Genomic DNA, 26,342 nt, shown 5'->3' with positions numbered 1-26,342 from the left:
CCCTCCAAATAGCAAAATTCAACACTATTTTAAGTGTCTCATTTCCTATTTTACATTCCATTATCCTCATTTTGATTTTTTTTATTTTTATTTTACATCCTCCTTTCAAGACACTGTCCATTCTGTTCAATTGCTCTTCCAGCTCCTTTTCTGTCTCTGACAGAATTACGATGTCATCAGCAAACAAAGTTTTTATTTCTGCTCCATGCATTTTAATTTCTACTCCAAAATTTTCTTTTGTTGCCTTTACTGCTTGCTCAATATACAGATTGAATAACGTCAGGGATAGGCTACAACCCTATCTCACTCCCTTCCCAACCACTGCTTCCCTTTCATGCCCCTCAACTCTTAGAACTGCCATCCGGTTTCTGTTCCCTGTATTTGACCCCTGCCACCTTCAGAATTTGAAAGAGAGTATTCCAGCCAACATTGTCAAAAGCTTTCTCTAAGTCTACAAATGCTAGAAATGTAGGTTTACCTTTCCTTAATCTATCTTCTGAGACAAGTCGTAGGGTCAGTATTGCCTCACGTGTTCCAACATTTCTACGGAATCCAAACTGATCTTCCCCAAGGTCGGCTTCTACCAGTTTTTCCACTTGTCTGTAAAGAATTCATGTTAGTATATTTCAGCCATGACTTATTAAACTGATCATTCAGTAATTTTCACATCTGTTAATGCCTGCTTTCTTTGGGATTGGAATTATTATATTCTTCTTGAAGTCTGAGGGTGTTTCGCCTGTCTGATGTATCTTGCTCACCAGATGGTACAGTTTTGTCAGGACTGGCTCTCCCAAAGGTATCAATAGTTGTAATGGAATGTTGTCTACTCCAGGGGCCTTGTTTCGACTTAGGTCTTTTAGTGCTCTGTCAAACTCTTCATGCAGTATCATATCTCCCATTTCATCTTCGTCCTCTTCCATTTCCTTAATATTGTCCTCTATATACTCCTTCCACCTTTCTGCTTTCACTTCTTTGCTTAGATCTGGGTTTCCATCTGAGCTCTTGATATTCATACAACTGGTTCTCTTTTCCCCAAAGGTCTCTTTTAATTTTCCTGTAGGCAGTATCTATCTTACCCCTAGTGAGATAAGCCTCTACATCCTTACATTTGTCCTCTAGCCATCCCTGCTTAGCCATTTTGCACTTCCTATCAATCTCATTTTTGAGACATTTGTATTCCTTTTTGTCTGTTTCATTTACTGCATTTTTATATTTTCTCCTGTCATTAATTATATTCAATATTTCTTCTGTTACCCAAGGATTTCTACTAGCCCTCGTCTTTTTACCTACTTGATCCCCTGCTGTCTTCACTATTTAATCTCTTGAAGCTACCCATTCTTCTTCTACTGTTTTTTTTCCCCATTCTTGTCAGTCATTCCCTAATGCTCTCTGCAACTCTCTATTAACTCTTATTTAGTCAGTTTATCCAGGTCCCATCTCCTTACATTCCCACCTTTTTGCAGTTTATCAGTTTCAATCTACAGTTCATAACCAATAGATTGTGGTCAGAGTCCACATCTGCCCCTGGAAATGTCTTACAATTTAAAACCTGGTTCTTAAATCTCTGTCTTACCATTATATAATTTATCCAAAACCTTCCACTGTCTCCAGGGCTCTTCCATGTATACAACCTTCTTTCATAGTTCTTGAACTAAGTGTTAGCTATAATTAAGTTATGCTCTGTGCAAAATTCTACCGGGTGGCTTCCTCTTTCATTCCTTACCCCCCATTCCATATTCACCTACTACTTTTCCTTCTTTTCCTACTGTCGAATTACAGTCACCCATGACTATTAAATTTTTGTCTCCCTTCACTGTCTGAATAATTTCTTTTATCTCATCATACATTTAATCAATCTCTTTGTCATCTGCTGAGCTGGTTGGCATATAAACTTGTACTACTGTTGCAGGCATGGGCTTTGTGTCTATCTTTGTTACAATAAGGCGTTCGCTTTGCTGTTTGTAGTAGCTTACCCGCGCTTATATTTTTTTTTTATTCATTATTAAACCTACTCCTCACTACCCCTATTTGATTTTGTATTTATAACCCTGTAGTCATCTGACCAGAAGTCTTGTTCCTCCTGCCACCAAACTTCAGTAATTCCCACTATATCTAACTTTAACCTATCCATTTCCCTTTTTAAATTTTCTTACCTACCTGCCTGATTAAGGGATCTGACATTCCAAGCTCTGATACGTAGAACGCCAGTTTTCTTTCTTCTTATAACAACATGCTCCTTAGTAGGTCCCGCCCGGAGATACAAATGGGGCACTATTTTATCTCTGGAATATTTTACGCAAGAGGACGCCATCATCATTTAACCATACAGTAAAGCTGCATGTCGCTGGGAAAAATTATGGCTGTAGTTTTCCCTTGCTTTCAGCTGTTCGCAGTATCAACACGGCAAGGCCATTTTGGTTAATGTTACAAGGCAGCCTCTCAACAGATACCCCTTTATTGTGGTTGCACCTACGGTACGGCTATCCGTATTGCTGAGGCGTGCAAGCTTCCCTACCAATGGCAAGGTCCATGGTTCATTGGGGCGGGGGATAAAATATAAAAAAAAGTTAATTAAAGAGTGTGCCTGAAAGGAGATAAAGAAATACTGTCAAATTTCCATGCAGTTGTAATTTCAGCAACTTTCCCATTAGAAAAGGTAATATCCAGTCAGCTTCTTAACTATCTGACAGCAAATAATAAATTATCCAGATCTCAGTTTGGACTTCTAAAGAGTTCTGGTATTGAGAAGGCTATTTGCACATAGAGTGAAAAAGTACTTAATTCATTAGACCAGTGGTTCCCAACAGGTGGTCTGCACACCCCCAGGGGTGTGCAAGCTATGCCAGAGGGGTCTGCAAGATGCTGTTATAATATAAAAAGATATTAAATATATTTTGCATGATAACAATTTTTTTTTTTTTTTTTTTTTTTTTTTTGGACACTTCCTGCATGAGCAGAGCTTTAGCGAATCCTAGAGCCTACTGACACTAGCACACACTAGCGCAAAACTAGAATTAGATAGAGACAAATAGTTCTGCTGTATGCTGTTAAGACAGCATGTGCTACCTCTTTCCAGCTTACAACTGACAGTCACTTTACACACAAACTTGCATTTACTATGATGTGACAAGATACCAATCATGCTCGATGAGGGGGTCCTCGAGAAAATTTTGTTGGGAACACCTGTATTAGACAATAAATTATAGGCTACTGCTATATTTTGTGATCTGTCACAGGGATTTGCCTATATAAATCACAATATCCTTTTAAATAAATTAGAATGTTACAGTGTAACAGAAATTTCTGCAAAATGGTTCTAAGCCTGTGTATCTGACAGTAAACAAAGGGTGTCATTAGGAAAAAGATATGTATTAAGCTATCAGGAATCATCCAACTGGGAACTAATTACATGTGGCGTCACACAATATTCCATCATAGGGCACTTCTTTTTCTTATGGACATCAATGGCCTTTCATTGGTAATATTACTGGATGCCAAGTTTCTTTTGTATGCAGACGATACATACATTGTAATAAATAGCAAATCAAGTGTAGTCTTAGAAAGATGGTTAACAAAAGTTTCATGGAAATTGGTAAATGGTTCCTAACCAATTCTTTGTCACCGAACTTTTGGGGGGGGGGGGGGGGGATAAAGACCACTAGAGCAATTCAGAAATTGTAAGAGGTTTACCACCAATATATGCCTAAAATATGACAACAAACAGCTAAAAGAAGTGAACAGTGTTAAGTTCTTGGGATAACAGCTTGATAATAAATTGAGGAGGGAGGAGCACACCACGGAACTGCCAAAGCGCCAAACAATTCTCTATTTGCAATGTGAATATTGTCAGGCATAAAGGATATAAAAATGAAAAAACTGACATACTATGCTTACTTTCATTCTATAATGTCATATGGGATTATTTTGGCGGTAACTCATCAAGCCAAATCAAAGTTTTCCAGGTACAAAAACATGTAATAAGACTTATTTGTGCTATGAACTCAATGACACCCTGCAGAGGCCTGTTTAGGGAACTGGAGATGATATATATTTTTCCCAATATATTCATTAATTAATGAAATTTATCATTAAAAATATATCTCTTTTTCAAACCAACAGCTCAGTTCATGGACTCAATACTTGGAATAAGAATAATCTTCACAGTCACTTACTGTGGTCCAAAGTGGTGTCCATTATTCCAGAACACACATTTTCAATAACTTGCCAGCAGCCGTAAAAAGTTTAACTACCAATAAAGTGCAGTTTTAAGAGGGGCCTCAAGGATTTATTAGTCGTCAACTCCTCCTACTCCACTGATGAATTTCACCGTAGAAACAACTGATGGGAGTGTGTTACTAATAATGTAAGAGGTACAATCTGACTTCTGTACAAATTCAGTGCAGCAATGCGATAAGTGTAAGTGTTCTTCGATTTAGTGTTTATTACCTCATAAATGAAAGTATGATTAATAATGTTTTTGATTCATTCCTCGTCTATGATTATAATTCCACTTGGGATCTGTGGAAGGTACATTAGCATATTTGTTTTTGCAAATATTTATTGGGTATTCTTGATCTTCTGACATGTTCTGCATCCTGGAGAGTCTCCTCACTATGGGTAAATTGGAACAAAAAGTACATCTAATCTAATGACCACTTTTGAAAATGGAATTACAAGAAGCACTGAATGAACAGACTAAAGAAAGCTCCAGATCCAGGTGAAGTGCCAGCTAAATTCTGGCAGAACTGTTATGACTAAAATTATTGTTCCCAATGATTTTGTGGGAATTAAGACAGTACTCATTCATAAAAACAGTGGATAAAATGGACTGCTGCAGAATAATAATCCTAATTCCACATGCAACAACAATGCTCACCTCCATAATATAAAATAAATAAAATGTAAAACAGAACTAGAACCTGATGATCAGTTTGGTTTAAGACTAAAAAAATGGACCAGAGAAGTCATCAAGCACTGTTACAATCAAATTTTCTTTATTGAGCTAGAAATAGCTGGAAGAAAGTTTTAAAGACCTTGCTACACACATATCTAGACTGTAAATATGGAAGATCATTGTTAAACTTGCATAGAAACTAAAATGTGAGAATAGAGATTAATAGATAAAAATGTATAGTAAAAATTAGTAAATGGATAAGACAAGTGAGCTCATTAGCTCCCAATTTGTTTAACCTTTTATTGACAAAACTGTGATTGTCTTTAAAGGAAAGACATTTGACATTAAAGTGAGTTAAATTCCTATTCACTGCATAACATTTGCAAATGATATTACCTTAAATAGCTACTGTGAAAAACATATGCAAAACATTCTCTCTAAATCTTCAGCAATCATGAAAAATTTTGAACCTAAAATTGTCAAAAGTGATGATACCAACCAAGCAAAAATTAGGACACCCAACTTAAAAACTGAAAGAAATGAAATTGAAAAAAAATTGATAAAGAATAGTATTGGGCAAGCATGGAAAATGGAAAAATAGTAACCACTATATAGGCTTTCAATGATCGAAGACAATTTCTAGGCATTTAGTACAGAAAAAAAAGTACAACATGTTCACCTTGAGTGTACTCCCCTATATGAATGTAAAAGTTGGACACTGTTGAAAACAGCCAGAAAACTCTTAGAAGTGATTGAAATATGGCTCTGGAGAATACTGACAAAGGTTATGAAGATGCCAATGAGAAGAAAAACCTCATAGCATAAATCCAAACTAGGAAAGCATAAGTTTTTGGATGTATTGAGGCACAATAAGTTTCTAACATACATAACGTGAGAAAAAAAAATGGGAAATAAAACTAAGGAGAGGCCAAGAAAGAATAAAATAAAAGGTATGGTGTCAAAAGTATCAAGAAATGAAGAGGACAGCGAAAAGAAAATGGAGAGTGATTTGAAGCTTAAAGGAGTACTCAGTCTTTAGAGGAAGATGATCTAGTAGCTCTATTACTTCACCCATAGTTGTACTGTAATAGTTTATTCACTTGCTACATTGAGAATATTTGTAGATGGTCATTGTTTGCATAACTCTCACATTGTGAATCTGAACTACAGTCACAATCATGGAATAGTTTCCTTACCATGAAAAATTTTCCAGGTAAGTAAATTAATTCATTTTCTCCAGGTATTATCAGAAGTTGCAGCCAACCTTTCAAAAGTAATGATATTTGCTTTCAGTTTGCATGTGCAGCCAACCTTTCAAAAGTAATGATCCTTGCTTTCAGCTTGCACAATCTAACAGCACTTTTGTTCCAAAACAGCAGTTCAGATGTTTATGAAATTCTGTTCTCAATGTTGTTAACAAGAGACTTTATTCTCTGTTCTGTACTTCAGGCATCAACGATGGTTCTAAGAAGGTACACATGTAAAAAAAAAGTTTTGTATCACCTAGCTTCCGAGAGGTCCAGAACTTGTACAGAAAATTGGAATAGAGATCAACATAAACATCATTTCCGACCTTTTTATTGCTCATGAAAACCACACATTGCCTGTTGTTCCACCATACAGCAAGACCTTCAGAGGTGGAGGTCCAGATTGCTGTGCCTGTAATACCCAGTAGCACGTCCCCTTGCACTGATGCATGCCTGTATTCATCATGGCATACTATCCTCAAGTTCATCAAGGCGCTGTTGCTCCAGACTGTCCCAGTCCTCAACGGCAATTAGGCGTAGATACCTCAGAGTGGTTGGTGGGTCACATCATCCATAAAAAGCCCTTTTCAATCTATCCCAGGCATTTTCGATAGGATTCATGTATGTATAACATTCTGGCCACTCTAGTCAAGTGATGTCTTTATCCTGAAGGAAGTCATTCACAAGATGTGCATGATGGGGCGCGAATTGTCATCCATGAAGATATGTTGCACTATTGGTTGGAGGATGACATTCACGTATCGTACAGCCATTACGGCATCTTCCATGACCACCAGTGGCATACGTCAGCTCCACATAATGCCACCTCAAAACAGCAGAGAACCTCCACCGTGCTGCACTCACTAGACAGTGTGTCTAAGGTGTTCAGCCTGACCGGGTTGCCTCCAAACATGTCTCAGATGATTGCCTGGTTGAAGACATATGCGACACTCATAGGTGAAGAGAACGTGATGCCAATCCTGAGTGATCCACTTGGCATGTTGTTGGGGCCATCTGTAGTATGCTGCATGGTGTCGTGGTTGCAAAGATGGACCTAGCCATGGACATCAGGAGTGAAGTTCATATCATGCAGCCTATAGCACACAGTTTGAGTCATAACATGATGACCTGTGGCTGCACGAAAAGTATTATTCAATATGATGGCATTGCTGTCAGGGTTCCTCTGAGCCATAATCTATAAGTAGCAGTCATCCACTACAGTAGTAGCCTTTGGGCGGCCTGAGCGAGGCATGTAATAGGCAGTTTCCGTCTCTCTGTATCTCCTCCATGTCTGAACAACATTACTTTGGTTTCGCTCCGAGACACTTGGACACTTCCCTCGTTGAGAGCGTTTCCTGGCACAAAGTAACAATGCGGACACGATTGAACCACAGTATTGAACGTTTGGGCATGGTTGAACTGCAGACAACATGAGCCATGTACCTCTTTCGCGGTGGAATGGCTGGAACTGATTGGTTGTCAGACCCCCTCCGTCTAATAGGCACTGCTCATGCATGGTTGTTTACATCTTTGGCTGGGTTTAGCGACATCACTGAACAGTCAAAGAGACTGTGTCTGTGATACAATATCCACAGTCAACGTCTGTCTTCAGGAATTCTGGGAACCGAGGTGATGCAAAATGTTTTTGATGTGTGTGGTTATTCATATATTCAGTGTCTGATGAATGTTTCATTAAACATTAAATTAATCTGTTGTCTACTTCCACATTGTCTTCTTTTAATTTAACCAAATCCAATGACTGGAGTGTTTAAACTATACCACTGATGCTATATTAAATTTATGCATTCCTCACACCTGCTCCATTGGTATTTTCATCAGACTTTCTCTTATATGGTATGACCAGATAATTGGCAAATAGGCTGCAAGAAATTATTTTTGTTAGATTCCTGTAATAATCACAGTATTTCTCAGATTATGCTCTGCCTACTGCTTGAATGTTCCTATGCTTGTTGCTGAAGTTCTTCCTCAGGAAAGGATTGCTGCATTCAAACATTGTTGTAAATCAGTCTGTATATTTTATGTAATGTCTCTGTCCCCGCCTCTGATTCCCCGTTCCTGACACAGTATATGCTTTCCTACTGTCTGCACCATTTGCAATTTACCATTTATAACTGACATACACAGATTTGAAGAAGAAGAAGAAGAAGAAGAAGAAGAAGAAGAAAACATGGAAGTTAAAGATTAGCATAAGACAAAACCCAGGTGGGAGTAAAAGGATGAAGAGAAGAGTTTTTAGCACTTAAATTCAGTAAATTTTGGAATCGGTTGCTTTGACATTGTGAAACCTTAGTCTGAAGTAGGGAGATCAGAAGAAGAATGGCGGGAAGCAAGTTTGAGAGAAGAGTAAGAGATAGGGAAGAGCAATTCATCCATCCACATGAATGACAATCAGAGGTATTGATAATATATTACTGGGTTTGGGCAGCAGAATGAACTTAGAAGAATGAAAACAGGAGAAATGTAAGCCATTGCTCATCAAAAGATAAGAAATGTAGCTAAACTCGGGCAGAACAGTGGAGTAAAAAAAAATGAACTCCTCAAAATTATAAACTTCTTTATGATTACAGTTATTCTTCCAGATGATTTTGTGGGAACTAAGACAGATCTTGAATCTTGAAGAATGAGTAATTGGAGGTGCTGAGTGGAAATAAACGTCAAGTTCAGTATTGAATGGTAATTGGTATAAATTCTTGTGTAAACATGATTGAAAGGATGGGGTAGTTATCTGTGTGAGGTCACCAATGTAGCCAGGCAAATGAAATCAAAAATATCTTAGCAATATTTGTAACTCCATAGGAAAGACAACTATACCACATAATGTCAAGCTTTCAGATCAGCACACTGATACCACATATACTATCTGATCAAAAGTATCTGGATACCTATTAGGGGACACTGCTATGGGACATGTGCACCATTCACCTTTACGGTGACTTGAACTCTGCCAAGGACACTTCCAATGAGATGTCTGAATGTTTGTAGAGGAATGGCAGCCCATTCTTCCTCAAGAGCCAAAACCAGAGAAGGTAGCAATGTCGGAGACTGGAATCTGGGGCAAGCTGATGTTCTAAGTCATCCAAAAGGAGTTCTTTTGGGTCTGGGTCAGGACTATGGGCAGACCACTCCATTTCAGGAATGTTATTGCCCACAAACCATCGGCTCACAGATGCCCCTTTAATGACACGGTGCATTGTAATGCTGATACAATCAGTTGTCACCTTCAAACTGTTTTTCTACAGTTTGCAGTATACAATACTGTAAAACATGTTCATATCCTTCTGCAGTTAGCATTTTGTTAAGCACCCACAGAATATAGCACAATTCAACACACCAAATTACTTGTTTTCAGTCAGGCATTGCCCAGTTGTGTTGCTCTTTACACCGCATCAACCATTATTTAACACAGGCAACAGAAATGCGTGGATTATGAAGAACTGCTTGGATGTTGGCTCAGGCCTGAAACTGTTGATTGTACAATGGAATCATTTCTAAAAACCTTGCAGTATTTCCTACAGTGTTATTCTGCTGCATAGTTGAAACAACCTCCTGAATGAAGACACTGATGGCTATCAATTTACTTCCAGTGAATAGGTGTTTGGATACAATCATTGATCCACAGGCTACTGCAAACATTGGTCCATGAAGGCACTGACATCTTGTTTCTCAGTGATATAAATGTATTAACATATGGTGATTCATTTTGAAATAATAAACAGTTTACATACTTTTCTTTTCAAGTGTCTCGTTTTCATTTGACTGCCCATTACACAAATGAAAAAACTGTAGCACACAATTTCCAGTCAGTACTTACCTTCTGGAGGTGAAATATCAGTACTGCCAATGTGTACATACAAAAATACATAACACTCATCTAGCTTTTGGCAATAGCTCCTTTCTTAGAAAGGGAAGGAGAGACTGTTGGATGGGGTAATTTAAAAAGGAGGGCAGATTACGCACACTTCAAAATGAGAGGGATCCCCCCCAGTTTTGAGGATGAGGGAATACAAAGATGACAGGTGGGCAGGCATCAGAGGTAAAGATATTACAAATGAAACAGTTAATATCTTTGCAGACTTGCCATTTATTTGAAATGTTTACATAATTACAGTTTGGAGGAGTTGTAATTCTTAGAAATATAATCAACAAGAGAAAGAGTGAGTGCTGGAATGCATAGCAAGCTTTAGGCTAGTTATATAAAAATTCATAGCTCCTGAGTTACTTATTATCACAGTGTTATTTCAAAAAGAGCAGCATATAAATATACTTATGCTATATGATCTTAAGTGTAACTGGTTATAATAAGGCCACTTCACTGGACAGTTTTATGTAGAACAAAATCAAATAATCTGGTGAAAAAAGTATGGACCAAGAGTCTCTTCTATTTGATTACGATTGATTTATTGCACAAATTGAGACTTCTTTGATGAAGTGCAATCTGACTGGAAGTTTTAATTGTCATTCTCCCAAATAGATAGCTGTAAATGGCTACTAAGCATAACTTGAAAATGTTATAAATTCTAAATACTTGTGCAAAATCAATGTCATGTTATAGGAGAAGTATTGAACTCTAGGGCACATTCAAGCTGAGGAAGAGATGGGAGAGGTGTAAATGAGAACTTACTTTAGGCAGGGCACCCACTGGAGTGATGTGGCAAGTGACCCAGATCATGGCATGGCACGAGACTTGCATTTAACTTATGACTTCAGAAGGAACAAAAACATTCTAATGGAGTAGCAGCTGTTGATCTGACATGACATAGCTGAGCTGTACAACATGGCACATCATTTCCAGATGAAAAGTGACATCTTCCACTTTTGGCACACACCACTATTGTACTGGAGACAGTTTATGAAAGTTTCTGCTTTGGTTACAGGATTGTGTCTGTGTCCAGGAAAATAAGAAATGATCTTGTGGATAAACATCCATGTATTTATGATCAAAGCAGTGCTGAATATAGCAGCAAGAATGCCCAAGATAAAGTGTGGGAAAGTATTGTGGATGAAATATCAGACATGTACAGTAGTTTTAATTCATTTAATTTATCTTTGACAGAGAAAGCCAACAGAACTAAATAGAAAGATGTAGTGTAGTTTTATATGAAGTACGTCTGCAAATCTTTTTACTGATTTGTTTGATCTTAAGTAATATCTGATCAGTGCTGAAAAAGAAATTGCAGAGCCAATTTCTCATTTACATAGTGCTGTTTATACTGATTTTCTGTCTTTTGACATGAGTTCTCAATAGGATGGCCTACACTGTGCTGCTTGTGTGGCAGAATACACCAAAATGAATCCATTTAAAATTATGGAAGAAATAGCTTAAACTATCACATCAGTTTTATTCATGTCACAATTTACTGATTATCTAATACTCAGAACTTTGACACTAATGCACCTACACACCTTCTTACCCAGGATAATCTGTAATTAAATATGCCTTTCATTAGTTAATTATCTACAAGGATATGGCATTTCAGGTGCGGAAAAATCAATCTGCAGTCTTATTTTAGCAAAGGTATTGGTTCTGAAGATGGGCACACACTGCCAAACAATTCTTTACAAAGGCATTTCTTTTCATAATTCTCATCATTATTCTCATCATTGTTGTGGCTATTCTCCTCAATGCCACCTGATAAAAATAATCCAACTGCATCTAAGACAACTAAAAAGATTACAGACTGTTTATCTAGATTTAACAGGAGCTTCAACTCTGGCATGCTTTCTGTCAAAGCTACCAATATGGTCAGTAGATCCCATAATCCCTGATAAAAATAAACTGTTTTCTTCAAGATTTGTTGAGTTGGTATTAGTAAATATAAGGAAAGTGGGGTACATATTCAACTTCGTAAACACCTCAAAAGCACCATGTTAGTTCATACTGGTATGACAATAAGGATGTACACAACACCTGTTGGACTTTAGTTGCTTAACGTTAGTTAAGTTGATTTAAGCCAGTACACCTTTTCGCCTGAAATAAACATGACTAATGCTGCATCACTACTACTGGTGTCAAGTCACCTGCATTCCATGCTACACATCACGTCACTCTGGAGATGCCCTCCCTTACAGTAAGCGCAGATAAATGTAAATGAGATAGTGGTTGGGTTTTGTGTGTGGTTATCCAATAGAAATGCATGGGAGGATTGCAAAATGTGTAATGAAATACTCATACTGAGGGAAAAAAAAGTGTAGCAGTGACTACCGAATTTAACCATTAGCTATTACTGTCGGTTTTACAGTTTAAGGATGGGTATGGGATGTGACTTATTCACAGGTCTGTCTACCAGGCAGTGTACAGATTTAGAATTTGAGTGACTGTTATACTGAAATGAAGGATTCAAACTTTAAGAAATTTTTGGTGGCTAGATTCATAAAAAAGTCAGGAAAATCAAAATAAAACTAATGAATGGAGACTAAGGGATATGTGAGCAACTTGAATAGCTTTTGTCTATTTTCAGAGTTGCAATAAAAATAAAATGAAATTGAAGGAGAGTAACCTCAATCTAATTTTCTCTCACTACACTTACACTTATACCAAAATTACGCCAGACTAAAATTTTGTACTGTAATTTGTAGTTTACTTTCTTATCCATGTAACAAATATGATTGTTGCTCTTATGGCTACAAAAAGAAGTAATTTTCAGAAATTAACACGCAATAAAAAATTTGGTTTGTTGTAACAACTAACATAATGGAAAAAATATTCTGGATTATTGCGTTTTATATACCAGCAATTTATATTTGGTTTCCTGGTCCCTATTTTTTATGTACAAATGTTGCTCTTAGTCAAATTTTTTTATATTGTATCAGTTTTATTTCCTTACTGCAAAATGTAAATAACATCATGAAAACATGTGTCTAATGTTTTCACATGATACACGTAGAGTAGCCAGCTCCACAATTTGAAAGCACATAACATTATTGTAGTAAGTATAAAGAATATTACAATTACAGATACTACAAGATGGAAGAAAAAAACTAAGGATAATAACCACTCACTTACAGCTAACTGATGCATAGTGTAAAGAACCATATAATAGCATGGAGACATTACTAGCTTTTGAAGTACAACTGTTTTTCTAGTTTAAGTACACATCTCCAAGGACATGGTGAAACTGTCACAGAGGAGGGGATTGGAGATGGGAGGTGTAGGGTGTTTGCGTGTGTCTGGTTGGTCATGTGAGTGTACGTACTTAAACTGGAAAAAGGGTAGTAGCTCGTAAGCTAGTAACTTTTGTGCTGTTGTTTTTTCCATGCCACACATCAATCAGCTATCTGTGAGTGATGGTCTTTTATTGCTTTTGTTTACTGAACTGTAAATAATTACACTGAAACTGTTGATACACTTTTCATTCATACAGAAAAACAAAATGTCATCTTAACAGCATATGACAGAAAGCTCTTAACATAGTCATTTTTTTAGACAATATTAGTAAAAGTTATGTTCTTGAACAGTTTATTAAAAAGAGAGAGAAGAAGAAGAAGAAGAAGAAGAAGAAGGAGAGAGAGAGAGAGAGAGAGAGAGAGAGAGAGAGAGAGAGAGAGAGATGAGAAAGTGGCAATAACTGTCACCCTGTTATGTTCATATGATGTCGGTCCGCAAGAATGAATTTAAGGTTAATGATGAGATTATTGACAGTATAATGTAAATGCATACATAAAAAGTATACTCACCTAGCGGCGGCAGGGGAGCGCACCCACAAAAGGGTTTAACTTTTACAAGCTTTTGGAGCCAGTGGCTGCTCCTCCTCCAGCCAGAAGCTTGTAAAAGCTAAACCCTTTTTGTGTGTGTGTGTTCCTTGGCTGCCACTCGGTGAGTAGATTTTTTATCTATCTATTTACTTTTTATTATCAATAACTGATTATTTTCATTGTTATAATGATGAGATTAGTTGCTTTCAAATGACAATCTGTATAAGCCATTCCAAATTTTATTACAATATTATGAAAAAAGGCTATCTTAGTACTAGTTAGCTAAGGCACATTTTTTAACCACCAAAATGAAGATAACACAATTCTAAATAGATTTAAACACTTATTAGTAGTAAGATGAGGGTTTAATGCCCAGTATGCTTGTAATTCAGAATAATGGTGCACAGTTATATAGCAGATATTCACATAACACAATAAAGAATTGTAAGGTTTAATGGAATATAACCCATGGAAAATGGCTAAAAGTACTTTGTACTGCCTTTCCATTCAGTGTGGATATACAGTAGCGGTGGCACAATAAAGGTATTTCATGGCCTAATCTGCAAATAAATGTCCTGCTATGAAAATGTTACAGAAGGCTATCAAATGGCACAAATTAAAAAAAAAAACAACAACACTGACACAAAAATATGGCTCTATATTTCACAGTAGCAGATATTTTAATACTATGAACTGTCTTATGAAATGAAATCTCACAGTGAACAAGCCAGCTTGCTCTTTAGGCCCTTACCATCACAATATCAGTAAGTAGTTACACAAATTATACAAAAAATTATTCATATAATCAGAGTTCTTACTGTCTTATAAACTGGTAGAAAAATTTACATATGCAGCATATAAAATACTTGTAAACAGTAACAATAAATATTGAGACAAAATGCCAAATATTTGCATTTAACTTCATACAATGCACCTCTTAATATGCAGGCTGTCTTAATAACATTGAAATTTGCAACTTTATACATTTGTCTACCACCAAATTCAGCTACGAGTCTATAAAACTGATGCGCCTGCAGTAGAAAATGTAGAAATATGACATTGTGCTATGCTGACAATATTTATAATGAGATTTCTATAAGATCTCTTTAATTTGTGCTTTTCCAATTAATGACACCAGCTTATTTGCAAGTAATATTGGTGTACTTATGATACCTTATTTCAGAAAATTTAAAAACAATCATTACACACATTTTCAGGGTACTATGTGTACCTGAAATTTGGCACTAATCAGTAAAAAAAGCTCCTTTATCATAACTCAACAACACGGACATCACATATGTATTCATTTTCATTCTCCTAAAAAGATCTGCATTTGTTTGGAATAATGAGTAAGCAGAGTTGCTTCACGTATTATAATGGGAATATTCTTTTTGTTTTCCATTGAAAGTGATTGTGATGTTTTTTCTAACTTATTTGTTATAATACCTTTAAAAACAGTCCTTTGCATGGCATGATTGCAAGTATATTATTTAAAAAGTCATTCAGCAACATATAAAACTTTACTTTAAACTTTTGCATTGGAAACTGCAGTGGAGTGGAAAAAAGGCCTTTTCCTAGTTATTGCTTTATGCTCAAACAAAACTATCTTACAAGACACCATGTGTACCTGTGTTTGGTACTGTAAAATGGAAGGATGGCATTTTGAATCACTGGCCAACTGACATAAAGATATCCCATTGCTTTTAAAAACTCAATAGTTTTGTGGTGCATATCATATACATACATCTAAAAGTAGAAGTATTATCATTATGCCAGGCTTTCAGTAAGGTGCCTCTTCAGCACTCAGTGCATCTGTGTGTAGTCCATAATGTTCAGTTACCTGTTAAGCCAGCTTTACACAGAATTGATGTCATTTTTTATAATCTGCTATTCTATATGTACATGTACATGTTCTGTTGTGCCAGATGATGATGATGATGATGATGATGATGATGATGATGATGTAATAAAATCATAAATCTTATTATTAGAAAAAACACACTCCATTTATGCAAAATGGAATGTAATGGGTATTAGTAGACTAGAGAAAAATTTGCACATTGCATATGATGGCATCAAAATTACCAAGGGGAAAAGATTTTGTTTGTCATGAGATAAACAAAGTTATGAATGAAATGTTTCAACACAATTCCTTGTGCTAAAAGACATGCTTATGTACCTCCCCCTTTTTTTATATGGAGGAAACAATGTTTTAGAGGAAGGAGGGATGGAACTGATGTAAAGAGGAAACTGCAGCACACTAATTCATTCAGACAGTTGTGCTGCTCTAAGTCACCCAGTGAAAATAAATAACCATGCAAGAACCAGTGAACTCAAAATACCTTTCTGTACTAATAACAATATCCGCCTTCTTCATATACATGTGCAGTCTCTTAGAAGTAAAATCAATGAATTACAATACTGTTGACTGTAGTGTTACATGTGATAATTAAGAATGGAGGAAAGACTCTGAAACAGACGTGTGTTCCTATTGGATACTTGCTAGTTACTAGCTACTGCAGAACAAACATTTTACTTGGTGGGGTCTCAAGCTTCATTAAAAGTGACCTTGATTTACACAACTCAATAACAAACCTTAGTCTTATGTGCCTTGAACGTGCATTCAAAGTAGCCAGTATGGTGAAAGCACACACAAAACATTGTAATTGTCTCAGTTTATTGAACTCCAAGTTCTTTGTGAGATTGTATTTACAAAAAAATTAATACTTTAATTTTACAGCTGTCCAAATGTAAGCAACAAAAAATTATAATTGCAGTTGATATTAAACACAGATATTAAGGTAAAGATAAAAACTGTGAATCACATGGTCAATTCTCTGAAGTCACCGAATTACTACTGTCTCAATGAAAAGCCTAGTAGACTAAATGCATCTTGACTTGATAACATAATTAGTCGAGTACACACAGACTCTCTTGAATGTGATGTCACAGAATTAGGAATAGTAGATCTTCCAGAGCTATGGGTTAAAACAGAAAGTTCGGCGGGAGGTATGGAAGTCTATGAGAATCTACTGTGAACTATATGTTAAACAAGTTGTGTTGGTCTGATGTAATGGATATCACTAAAACATCTGATAAATGCTTTTCTGTTTTCCAAATAGAGATTATGCACATAATAGAAAAGAACTAACTGCCCCACTACAACAAAATGATATAGTACCTATATTATACAAAAGCAGTATGACATGAACAAACTGCACATCCCACAACTTAACAAACTAAGGATACTACTAACCATTCTGAAAGATAAGATCATAAAAGTGGCAGAAACAAAGGAAAGTACATAAATATGAGAAAATTCTACTGATCCCAAATCAAAATTGCTAAGTGCAACGCAAATGCTGAGTATATTTTAAATTCTAAAACTACATGTAAAGCAGCTTGGAATGTCATTAAAATGGAAATTAATAATTTTAATAGTGAAAATAGTAACCCCACTATGATACTACACTTAATAATTCTACCCTGCTCACTCGTGCAAAATGGACAAGAAGTGAGAAATTTAATTGGAGTTATAACACTTCAAATGATATTTACAAATTGATAAACAAGCTAAGAAATTCAAAACAGAAAACTATTTTGGTCTCAGTAATTCCATTATAAAATAAATAGCAAAGAAAATCAAAATGCCACTTCTCTCACTGTCAAACAGAGTACTAAATGAAGGAATTTTCCCAAAATGTCTTCACCATTACACAGCTTATGTAATAAAAACTCTCCAATAACTATGAACCCATTTCAGTAGTACCAGACATATCCAAAATAATAGAAAATTGCATTCATAAATAGATATGGAGCTATACTGAACGGTACAAAATTTTAAATAAACAACTGTTTGGGTTCAGGTCTTATTGTAAAAACAGTTGAAGCTTTGGCAAATAATGTTTATGAAGAAGACTACAAAGGCTATGCATGCCCAGAACATTTACTTTGGCGGAGCATTTGACTCAGCATCACAGGGCATAATGATCAAAAGTGAAGAATAGCATCACAATTAAGATAAATCACTTGATTTATTCAAGCATTACATTATACTTGCAATAAAAAGAGGAATACCCCAAAACTATGTTCTTGGACCTTTCCTGCTCAACGCCTACATAACGACTTTTTGAATTATACACCAAATAAGAATGTACTTTACATTCATAACAACACTAATAAGGAGAGCATTTCTAAAGAAAAATGATCCAAATGCCTAGTCACTGACGTCAGGCCAATACACTGTACTTTAAGCAGACAAAAACAGCATAAATAATTTTTAACCTCAAGGGAACTGAAAAGGAAACAGTGAAATTACTGTGGCTGGTCATAGATAAAAAACTCTCTTGGAAAGGACACATCAATTATCTGCACAGCAAATTAGCTTATGAACATTTTTATTGTATAAATTATGAAACAGTATGAGCAAATAGTTGATCCTCCAATCATAATTTGTTTTCTTCTGTCGCTATCTGCAGTATGGAATATTGCTTTGGAGTAATTCACAAGAGCTAAATGCATATTCAGACAACAGAAAAAAGTGATCAGATGTTTATTAGTAGTATCAGCATGGCATAATGACAGTCCCTAGCCTATACGTATATAACTTTTAATATATGCCACAGGAAATCTGGAAAAATTTAACACGAGATTTGATGAGCATGTATACGATTCCAGAAACTGTCAGTTGTTGGATTTGCCCTCCTCAAAACTTACTATAGTCAATAATAACTGTAAGTACTTATGCATAAAATTCTTCATTAAGTTACCACACTCATCTCATACAGTACTACTAATTAAATGTGTCATGTTCACAGAAAAAAAGTCAAGTCTCATATTAAAATTATTGACAAAATAAGAATACATTCAAAGCCTTGTGCATGGCAAGAGAAGCCACAGTGCAGCGAGTTGACTGGCCAGACATCGGTACAGTGGCCAGGTTTGGTAAATGTAAAGATATAAGCTACAATCACAAAGAGTAGCCCAGGTCATTACAGTACAGTGGTCCATTGATAGGCATCACATCAAAGTGCACTCAGCACACATAACTCTAGTATAATGGTGAGGCCAGCACTTCTCGCTAGAGAGAGAAGTGTGGGAAAAGAGGGAGAAAGAGGGAGGGCCCTTGGCGGGGCAGTGCTACTTCATTTAAAGCCAATGAATGACTTAGGATGCAGTGTGTGACCCTGTTAAGAGAGGCACCTCTTTCCCTCCACCCAACCTCTGAAGAACTGCTGAAGAAAAAGCATAAGCAGGTCAATAAGGTAACGAGAGAGCTTCGACATTACCTTGTGGCAACAGCCGGTGGGTTCGAAGGGAAAATGTGAACAAAACAATGAATTCTATTCAACTAAAGAATTCCTAGAAATTAATCATTATAATACAGTGTGTACATTAAGTTCAGGAACACTTTCAATTATTTATTGCACAAGAACCAAACATTGTACAGGTATCGTAAATATGTGATTTTGAAGAGAAACCCTGAAAGTTTTTTTTTCATGTATACTGCCACAGCACAGTTGGTAATTTGCTGATAGTCAGCACTAGTCGCAAACATGGCGAATTCAGATGTGGAGGGCTCTTTCTGTGTGTTGGATTTCGACAAAAACAAGTGTGCTACAGCTGCTCAATGGATGTTTAGAGCCAAGTATGGTAAGAAGCCACCAACAAGGAAGGCCATTTACCACTAGCACAACAAATTTGTTATGACCGGTTCCTGTGCCCGACAAAGACAAGTGGATGTCCCAGTGTGAGTGAAGTGAATGTGGAGTGCATATGAGAGACATTCATAAGGAGTCCAAATAAATCGGTGCGTTGTGCATCCCATGAACTAGAAATGGCTACAATGACAGTGTGGAAAGTCCTGCAACAGAAGCAGTCTATGAAATAATTCAAATTGGAGCTAGTGCAGAAGTTCAATGATGATGACAAAGACAAGCATTTCGAGTTTTGTTCGCAGTTGCAGCAACTGAATGAGGTTGGGGATGGTATTGTTGATCGCTTAATTTTTAGTGACGAAGCCACTTTTCACACTAATGGGAAAGTAAACAGGCATAGTTGTCAAATCTGGGGTAAAAAGCATCCGCACAAATGCACTAAATTTGAGCACGATTCCCCAACGGTAAATGTTTTTTGTGCCTTGTCACGTCAAAAACTGTATGGGCCATTCTTATTCGACGAGAGCACTGACACTGGATATTCCTATTTGGACATGTTGCAGCATTGGCCGATGCCTCAAATGCAATTGGACTCTCCGTTCATCTTTCAGCAGGATGGTGCTCCACCCCATATTCATCGTTAAGTTTGTGGGTACCCAAACATGGAGCTGCCACATTGATGAATAAGCAGTGCTACAGAAGGGGACAACTGTTTCATGAAATGGGCTCTCTGATCGCCAGATCTCACCCTGTGTGAATTTTTTCTGTGGGGACGTATTAAAGATCTGGTGTATGTACCGCCTCTACCATGTGATGTAGCAGAGCTCTGGGAGAGAATATGGGAAGCAACTGCCACAGTCGAGGAAGCCATGCTGGGACGGGTATGGCAAAAATTCGATTACCTTATTCACGTATGCCTGGTCACTCATGGTTCGCATATAAACTGTTTGTAACAAAAAAATTCACAGTTTCTCTTCAAAATGCAATATGTATGACATCTGTAAAAAGTTTAGTTCTTGTGCAATAATTAGCTGAAAGTGTTTCCGGACTTTATGTACACCCTGAATATGCTTTTTCTAAGTGATAAAGAAAACCTTTTAGTTCTCAAATGTATGTAATTGATTGTTGCAAACACTTGACTAAAGCCAATCGTATGAAAAATAATGAAAGACAAATAAAGATTCTGAAAAATGTTCCATGTATACCCCATCAAGAAAGTACAATATTGAAAATAAGGTGACTTGTTTGTGGCTAGGGTGTGAAATTGTGAGATGATGGTACCATCTGGTAACCACAGTATAAAACAATGATCTCTGCCTCTATTCCAGAGAGAATATTTCAGGCACTGAAATTAAAGCAAAGCTAACCATCAAAATGGACCACTATTATTACAGTTGCATGAGATGGTTGTTATGATATTAGTTGCCACACTTTCACTGACTGTTCCATTTTTCACTGAGAAGATATTCGATGAGTTGTGGGTGATGAATTTTTTGCAGTAGGCTTGGATGTATTGTGTTTTGGCTATGAATCCAGAGCAAAAAGACATAAAATATTTCTACTATTTAGCATAAGCCAATATTTAACAATTATGTATTCAGATGTTAAGAATATGGTTATCACATGCACACAAATACCAGCAAAATAAGTGACAGTGAACTGTTATTTTGAAACTGTTAAAGCTTAAATATTTCTGAAAGAAGGTAAACTGTGCACCACGGAAGACATTTGGAATGGTAAAATATCAGTGAAGGATTGCTGGTACAATAGTAGTACAGCATCTTGACTGCATAAAAGTAATAGCTCTGTGATGTACATATAAAAAAAGAAAAATATCTCATTTATATTACATATACTCTCATATTAATGTTATCTGGTTTTCCTGTGCAGTCAAACAAGACGTAGAATGCCCAGAAGTTGGCAATTTCCTTCACAGCTGCTAATTACTGTGAATTTTTATTAGGAGACAAAGATAGTTAATAACATTTTCTCCCTATGCATAAAATCATAGCGTTATTCATATCCTCTATACAAAGTCTGTTCAAAAAATTCTGGAACATTCAGAATTTTACACTAATGGTGTGTGAGAGCAGTGTGCCGTAGGCATCACTACACATGCTTGTGTTTAATGGGTAACTGCTGGAAGTTTCATTTTGTATGTCTGTTAGTTATTGTTCAGACCTGTGTTAAGCAGAACATAGTGTTGTACAATTCGCGAATTTTGAAATGGAAGAGTTAGAGGAGTAACGCGTCTGCATTAAATTTTGTGTGAAACTCAAGAGGACCTTTACAGAGACACACCAAATGATGCAGGAAGCCTCTGGTGATGAGTGCTTAAGCTGTATTTTAAGTTATGAATGGTTCATACGATTTAAAAGTCGCTGGATGGAAGTTAAAGATGATCCTCGGTTAGGACGCTCTTTGATGCCTACTGATGATGCTCATGTCAGGAAAGTCAACAAAATTGTGTATGGCAATCTAAGACTAACTGTCCAAGAGATTGCAGAAGAATGTAACATTTCTTCAGTTGGATCATATCATGGAATCCTGACAAAGCTTCTTGGAATGCACTGTGTTGCTGCCAAGTTTGTCCCATGACTCTTGAGTCAAGACCAGAAAGACTTTCACCTCGCAATCTGTGAAGAGCTTTTGGTTCGCAAGAATGAAAACGTGATGTTCCTTAAGAGAATCATAACTGGTGACATGTGGGTCTACAGTTATGATGTCGAGACCTAGGTTCAATCTTCACAATGGGTTGGGAAATATTCTCCAAGATCAAAAAAAGCTCGTCAGGTCAGGTCAAGTGTCAAAGCCATGCTGGTTATTCCTTTGACATCGAAGGATCAGTTCATCATGAATTCATGCCATAGGGACAAACTGTTAATCAAATGTACTATCGGGCCATTTTGCGATGCCTGCAAGAAAATGTGAGAGCCAGAGATGTGGCTAGACAATTCATGGGTCTTCATCCGTGTTGGTGCTTGACTACTGCACAAACAACAAAATGAATGTTCTCTCACATCCTCTGTACTCTCCAGACCTGGCCCGTGCAGATTTTTTTTTTAATTTCCAAAGTTGAAAACCCCAATGCAAAGACAAAGATTTGCAACAATAGGCAAGATAAAGGAAAATTTGCAGCGGCACTTTCCGTGATCTAGCAAGAGGCATACCAAAACTGCTTCCCGAAGAGGAGACCATGCACAATAAGTAAAAGGTATAAGTATAGAAAAATATTAAGGACTAAGTTCTGGAATTTTTTGAACAGACCGTGTATGTCCGAATAGGTAAAGCTTAATCGTGATCAAAGTATCAAGTGGGATGTTGCACATGGGGCACAAGCACAGACAGGGCACAGCAGTGGAATGAAATTGGCCATGTTGTTTTTGAAAGGAGGCATTTCAGCATTTGCTTTAATCAGTTTAGAGAAACTACAGGAAACCTAAATCAGGATGACCAGATATGGATTTGAAGTCCACTGCCAAATGAAGATATAAAAATGCGGAGGAGTCACGTATGAATTGTTATTAATTGTTTGTGCAGAATTTTGGCTCATTGTTAAAAATTTCCAGTAATATTAATTTAAAGTAACAAAAAAAATTGAAAAATAGTGCTCATATGCCATGATAGTACATGCTGATGAGCATTTTCTGAAAGCTCTGGCTTCTGTAGTCTATTAACTACACTGAGTATCCACTGCACTTTCCAACACTATAAGCATATGAATAGTTATTACTTGTGTCAACTGATTACAGAAGTATATAATTACAAACTAGATATCATCTGAAAATTTGTTTTTTTCTCCTCACAATATATTTTGTGTCAGATCACAGCAGTTGACTAGAATCTATGAAATACTACCTGCAGTACCTACTCTGAAACAAACATACTAAACATTATGGCATTATAACACGCAGCTTCTGCACGATGTTGCTTCGGCACATCGGACATTCTGTTAGTGGATTGGAACATATACTGCAGCAGCACATATGACCACACGAGACAAATACAATGTCACTCTGCAAAAGATAATTTTGGAAGTAATATTTTCAAGCATAAAGAACTTACATTTATCAAACTGATGAAAAATTTTAAGGCTCTTATACACAGCAATAAAAGGAGCATTTAGTAATGTTCACCAAAACATATATTGCAGTTGTTTTATACATAACAAGAAAAATTCAAATAAACCTGTTGAGAATACTGATTAATGCTTAGGATAGAAAAAAAAAAATGTATCCTTTTTGTGGCAACAAAACTACAATGATCTCAGAAGGAAGGAAGTGAAACTAGCCAGCTGCTTTATAAATTTTAACTGAAAAAAATTACAGTCAATTTTAGTGTTATTTTAGATAGTTTTCTAAATTGATAAACTGAATATCCATTTCCTTATAACAATTCACAGCAATTGAAAATAACACATACTCTTATGATGAACAAAATATGTGATGAACAGAATAATGAGGGGTCATGAAATTATACACTAAACAAAGGAAAGGTGAAATACACTGAATATCAGTAGTATGGTGAGTGGAGTAGTAGCTGGTGATGGCAGAGGATATAAAGTTATATGGTATTTAATGGATTGCAAGACTTACTTTTTTCTTCAAAAAATTGCCTCCAAAATTCAGGTGCAATCTATCCTCATATAAAATGTCTAGTGTTTGATTTAAAATTCCTGCCAGTCTTAAAAACGGCCATTCAGTGTCGCAGGAAACCTCTCTCTATCTGGCAATACTGGAGTCAAATGGCAGCAGCAGTGCACCAATGCAACAAACATGAGTTGCGGGCATTCACAAGCTTGCAAATACTGTCTCCCTCCCACCCCGCCATCACAATCCCAGAACACTGTCTAGCATATGATTTGTCATTGCAGCCTATGTTCCCAGTGAACTTTAAATGAAAGTTATTGTGTTATCGGTAACAATACAATATTTCTGTTAGTAGCTAGTTCTGTAATGGAAAAACATAAAAGGTGAGATGTGGGCTATAAACTGAATAGTATATGCAGAGGTACATGGAAACAGTCCAGCTGAGCAGCAGTTCAGCCCTGCACCAACAGAAAAACAACCATTCGCGATTGATGGGCTAGTGTAGAACTGAAAAATCTCAGGAAAATTAAATGTGCAAATAGAGAACTGAATGAAAATCACCAGAACTAGATGATGACATACTGAAATGGATTCAAGGACACCATCAAAATGGCACTGGAATAAAAAATTGATTCAAATTCACACTCATAAGCTAGCACTACAGTGGAACTTAACAGACTTTAAGGGTGGAGTTGGTTGGTTGGTTGGTGCTACAGGTTTATGAAGTATCATGGACTTAGCATGCAAACCAAAATCAAAATATCTCAGAAAACGCCACAATTGTATGAAGAGAAAATATTATCTTTCCATCACTTTATTATTCAACATTGAATGAAAACTGATGTGGAACTAAGCCCAATAGCGAATATGGACAAAATACCTCTGACATTTGATGTGCCTAGTGATAGAACTTTTGCCACAAAGGGTGCAAAAACTGTAACTATAAAAACAAGTGGACATGTAAAAATGCACTACACTGTTGTTCTTTATGTTGTGCTGATGGCAGCAAACTTAATACAATGATCATTTTCAAGCAAAAACAATGTCAACACCAGACATACCAACAGGTGGTGGTGTTCACATACATGACAAAGGTTGAATGGATGAGGCTGATATGAAGTTATGGAGTAACCGTGTGTGGGAGAGAAGGAAAGGTGTTTTATTGAAGAAGAGTTCTCTTCTTCTTCTAGACCCATTTAGTAGTCATTTGAAAAATTCTGCAAAAGAGAAATTGAGAAAGGGAAATACAGAGCTTGCTGTTATTCTGAGAGGACTTACTTCACAATCGCAATTTCTTGATGTCTCAATAAATAAACCATTTCAAATGTATATGAGAGAGGAATGGAACAAATGGATGATGGCTAAGACCCAACATGAATTCACGCCAAAGGGAGCTTTAAAATGATCTACAATCAAACAAATGTGACAGTGGATAAAACAGTCCTCATCTAGAGTGAGAGAAGACATTATAATTAAATATTTCAAAAAGTGTGACATAAGTAATGCTCTCGATGGCAGTGAAGACCATTTTACATATGGAAAGGACAACGATGATGATGATGATGATGATGATGATGATGATGAAGAAGAAGAAGAAGAAGAAGAAGAAAGTTCACATGACGACTTTCAGGGATTTTTTAAAGGTCAATTTGGTTTTATAAACTGAGAATTTTTTTTAGTCTGGCTTTGCAGTCTAACAATAAAATAGTAAACATGTTATTTTTTAAAAGAAAAACAGCTTAAAAGTTAAGGTCCTTTTTATAGTCCTTAGTGTCTTATAGTCCGTAAAATACAGTACTTTGTGTGGCAGCGGGTGGAAATGTATTTGTTAATAATAAATGTGGTATGCCTTTCCCGGCACATGCACCATATGTGGGGTGGCGGGTGGAAATATTTGTTAATGAATATGGAATGTAATGTAGAAAAAGATGCATTTCCCGGCGCATGCACCATATGTGGGGCGGCGGGTGGAAATAATTGTTAATAAAATGTTCCTATGATTTATTTAATGCTGTTGTTTGCCATTCTCAACGCTGGCTCTCTAACTACAATATTGGCGACCAGAAAGTGATTAGCAAAACATGAAGCCTGCAATTAGATTTTCTAGCACCCACTTCATCTGAGAAATACACTTCTAGCTACAGCTTATAGCTCTGAGGAATTAGGAGATTGTATGGGATTCATAATCAAAATCGATTCACTCTAAAATGTTCACTATATTCTGAAAGTTACAGACCAAAAA

At 36.5% G+C, this 26,342-nt stretch overlaps 1 protein-coding gene across 3 annotated transcripts in view; it reads right to left on the bottom strand.

Annotated features, from left to right (window-relative positions):
• Positions 1–10,223: 10,223 nt before the first annotated feature.
• Positions 10,224–26,342, bottom strand: part of LOC126266605 (E3 ubiquitin-protein ligase LRSAM1-like) — a 189,562-nt gene continuing 173,443 nt past the window's right edge. For all 3 annotated transcript variants that reach the window (XM_049970929.1, XM_049970930.1, XM_049970931.1), the window contains one exon: positions 10,224–23,527. In XM_049970929.1, coding sequence (XP_049826886.1) covers positions 23,405–23,527 — 123 coding nt within the window. In that variant the 3' untranslated portion in view covers positions 10,224–23,404. The remainder of the gene's footprint in view (positions 23,528–26,342) is intronic.

Source organism: Schistocerca gregaria, chromosome 4 (assembly GCF_023897955.1).
Source record: "Schistocerca gregaria isolate iqSchGreg1 chromosome 4, iqSchGreg1.2, whole genome shotgun sequence".
NCBI lineage: Eukaryota > Metazoa > Arthropoda > Insecta > Orthoptera > Acrididae > Schistocerca > Schistocerca gregaria.
This window is presented reverse-complemented; position numbering and strand designations above follow the sequence as displayed.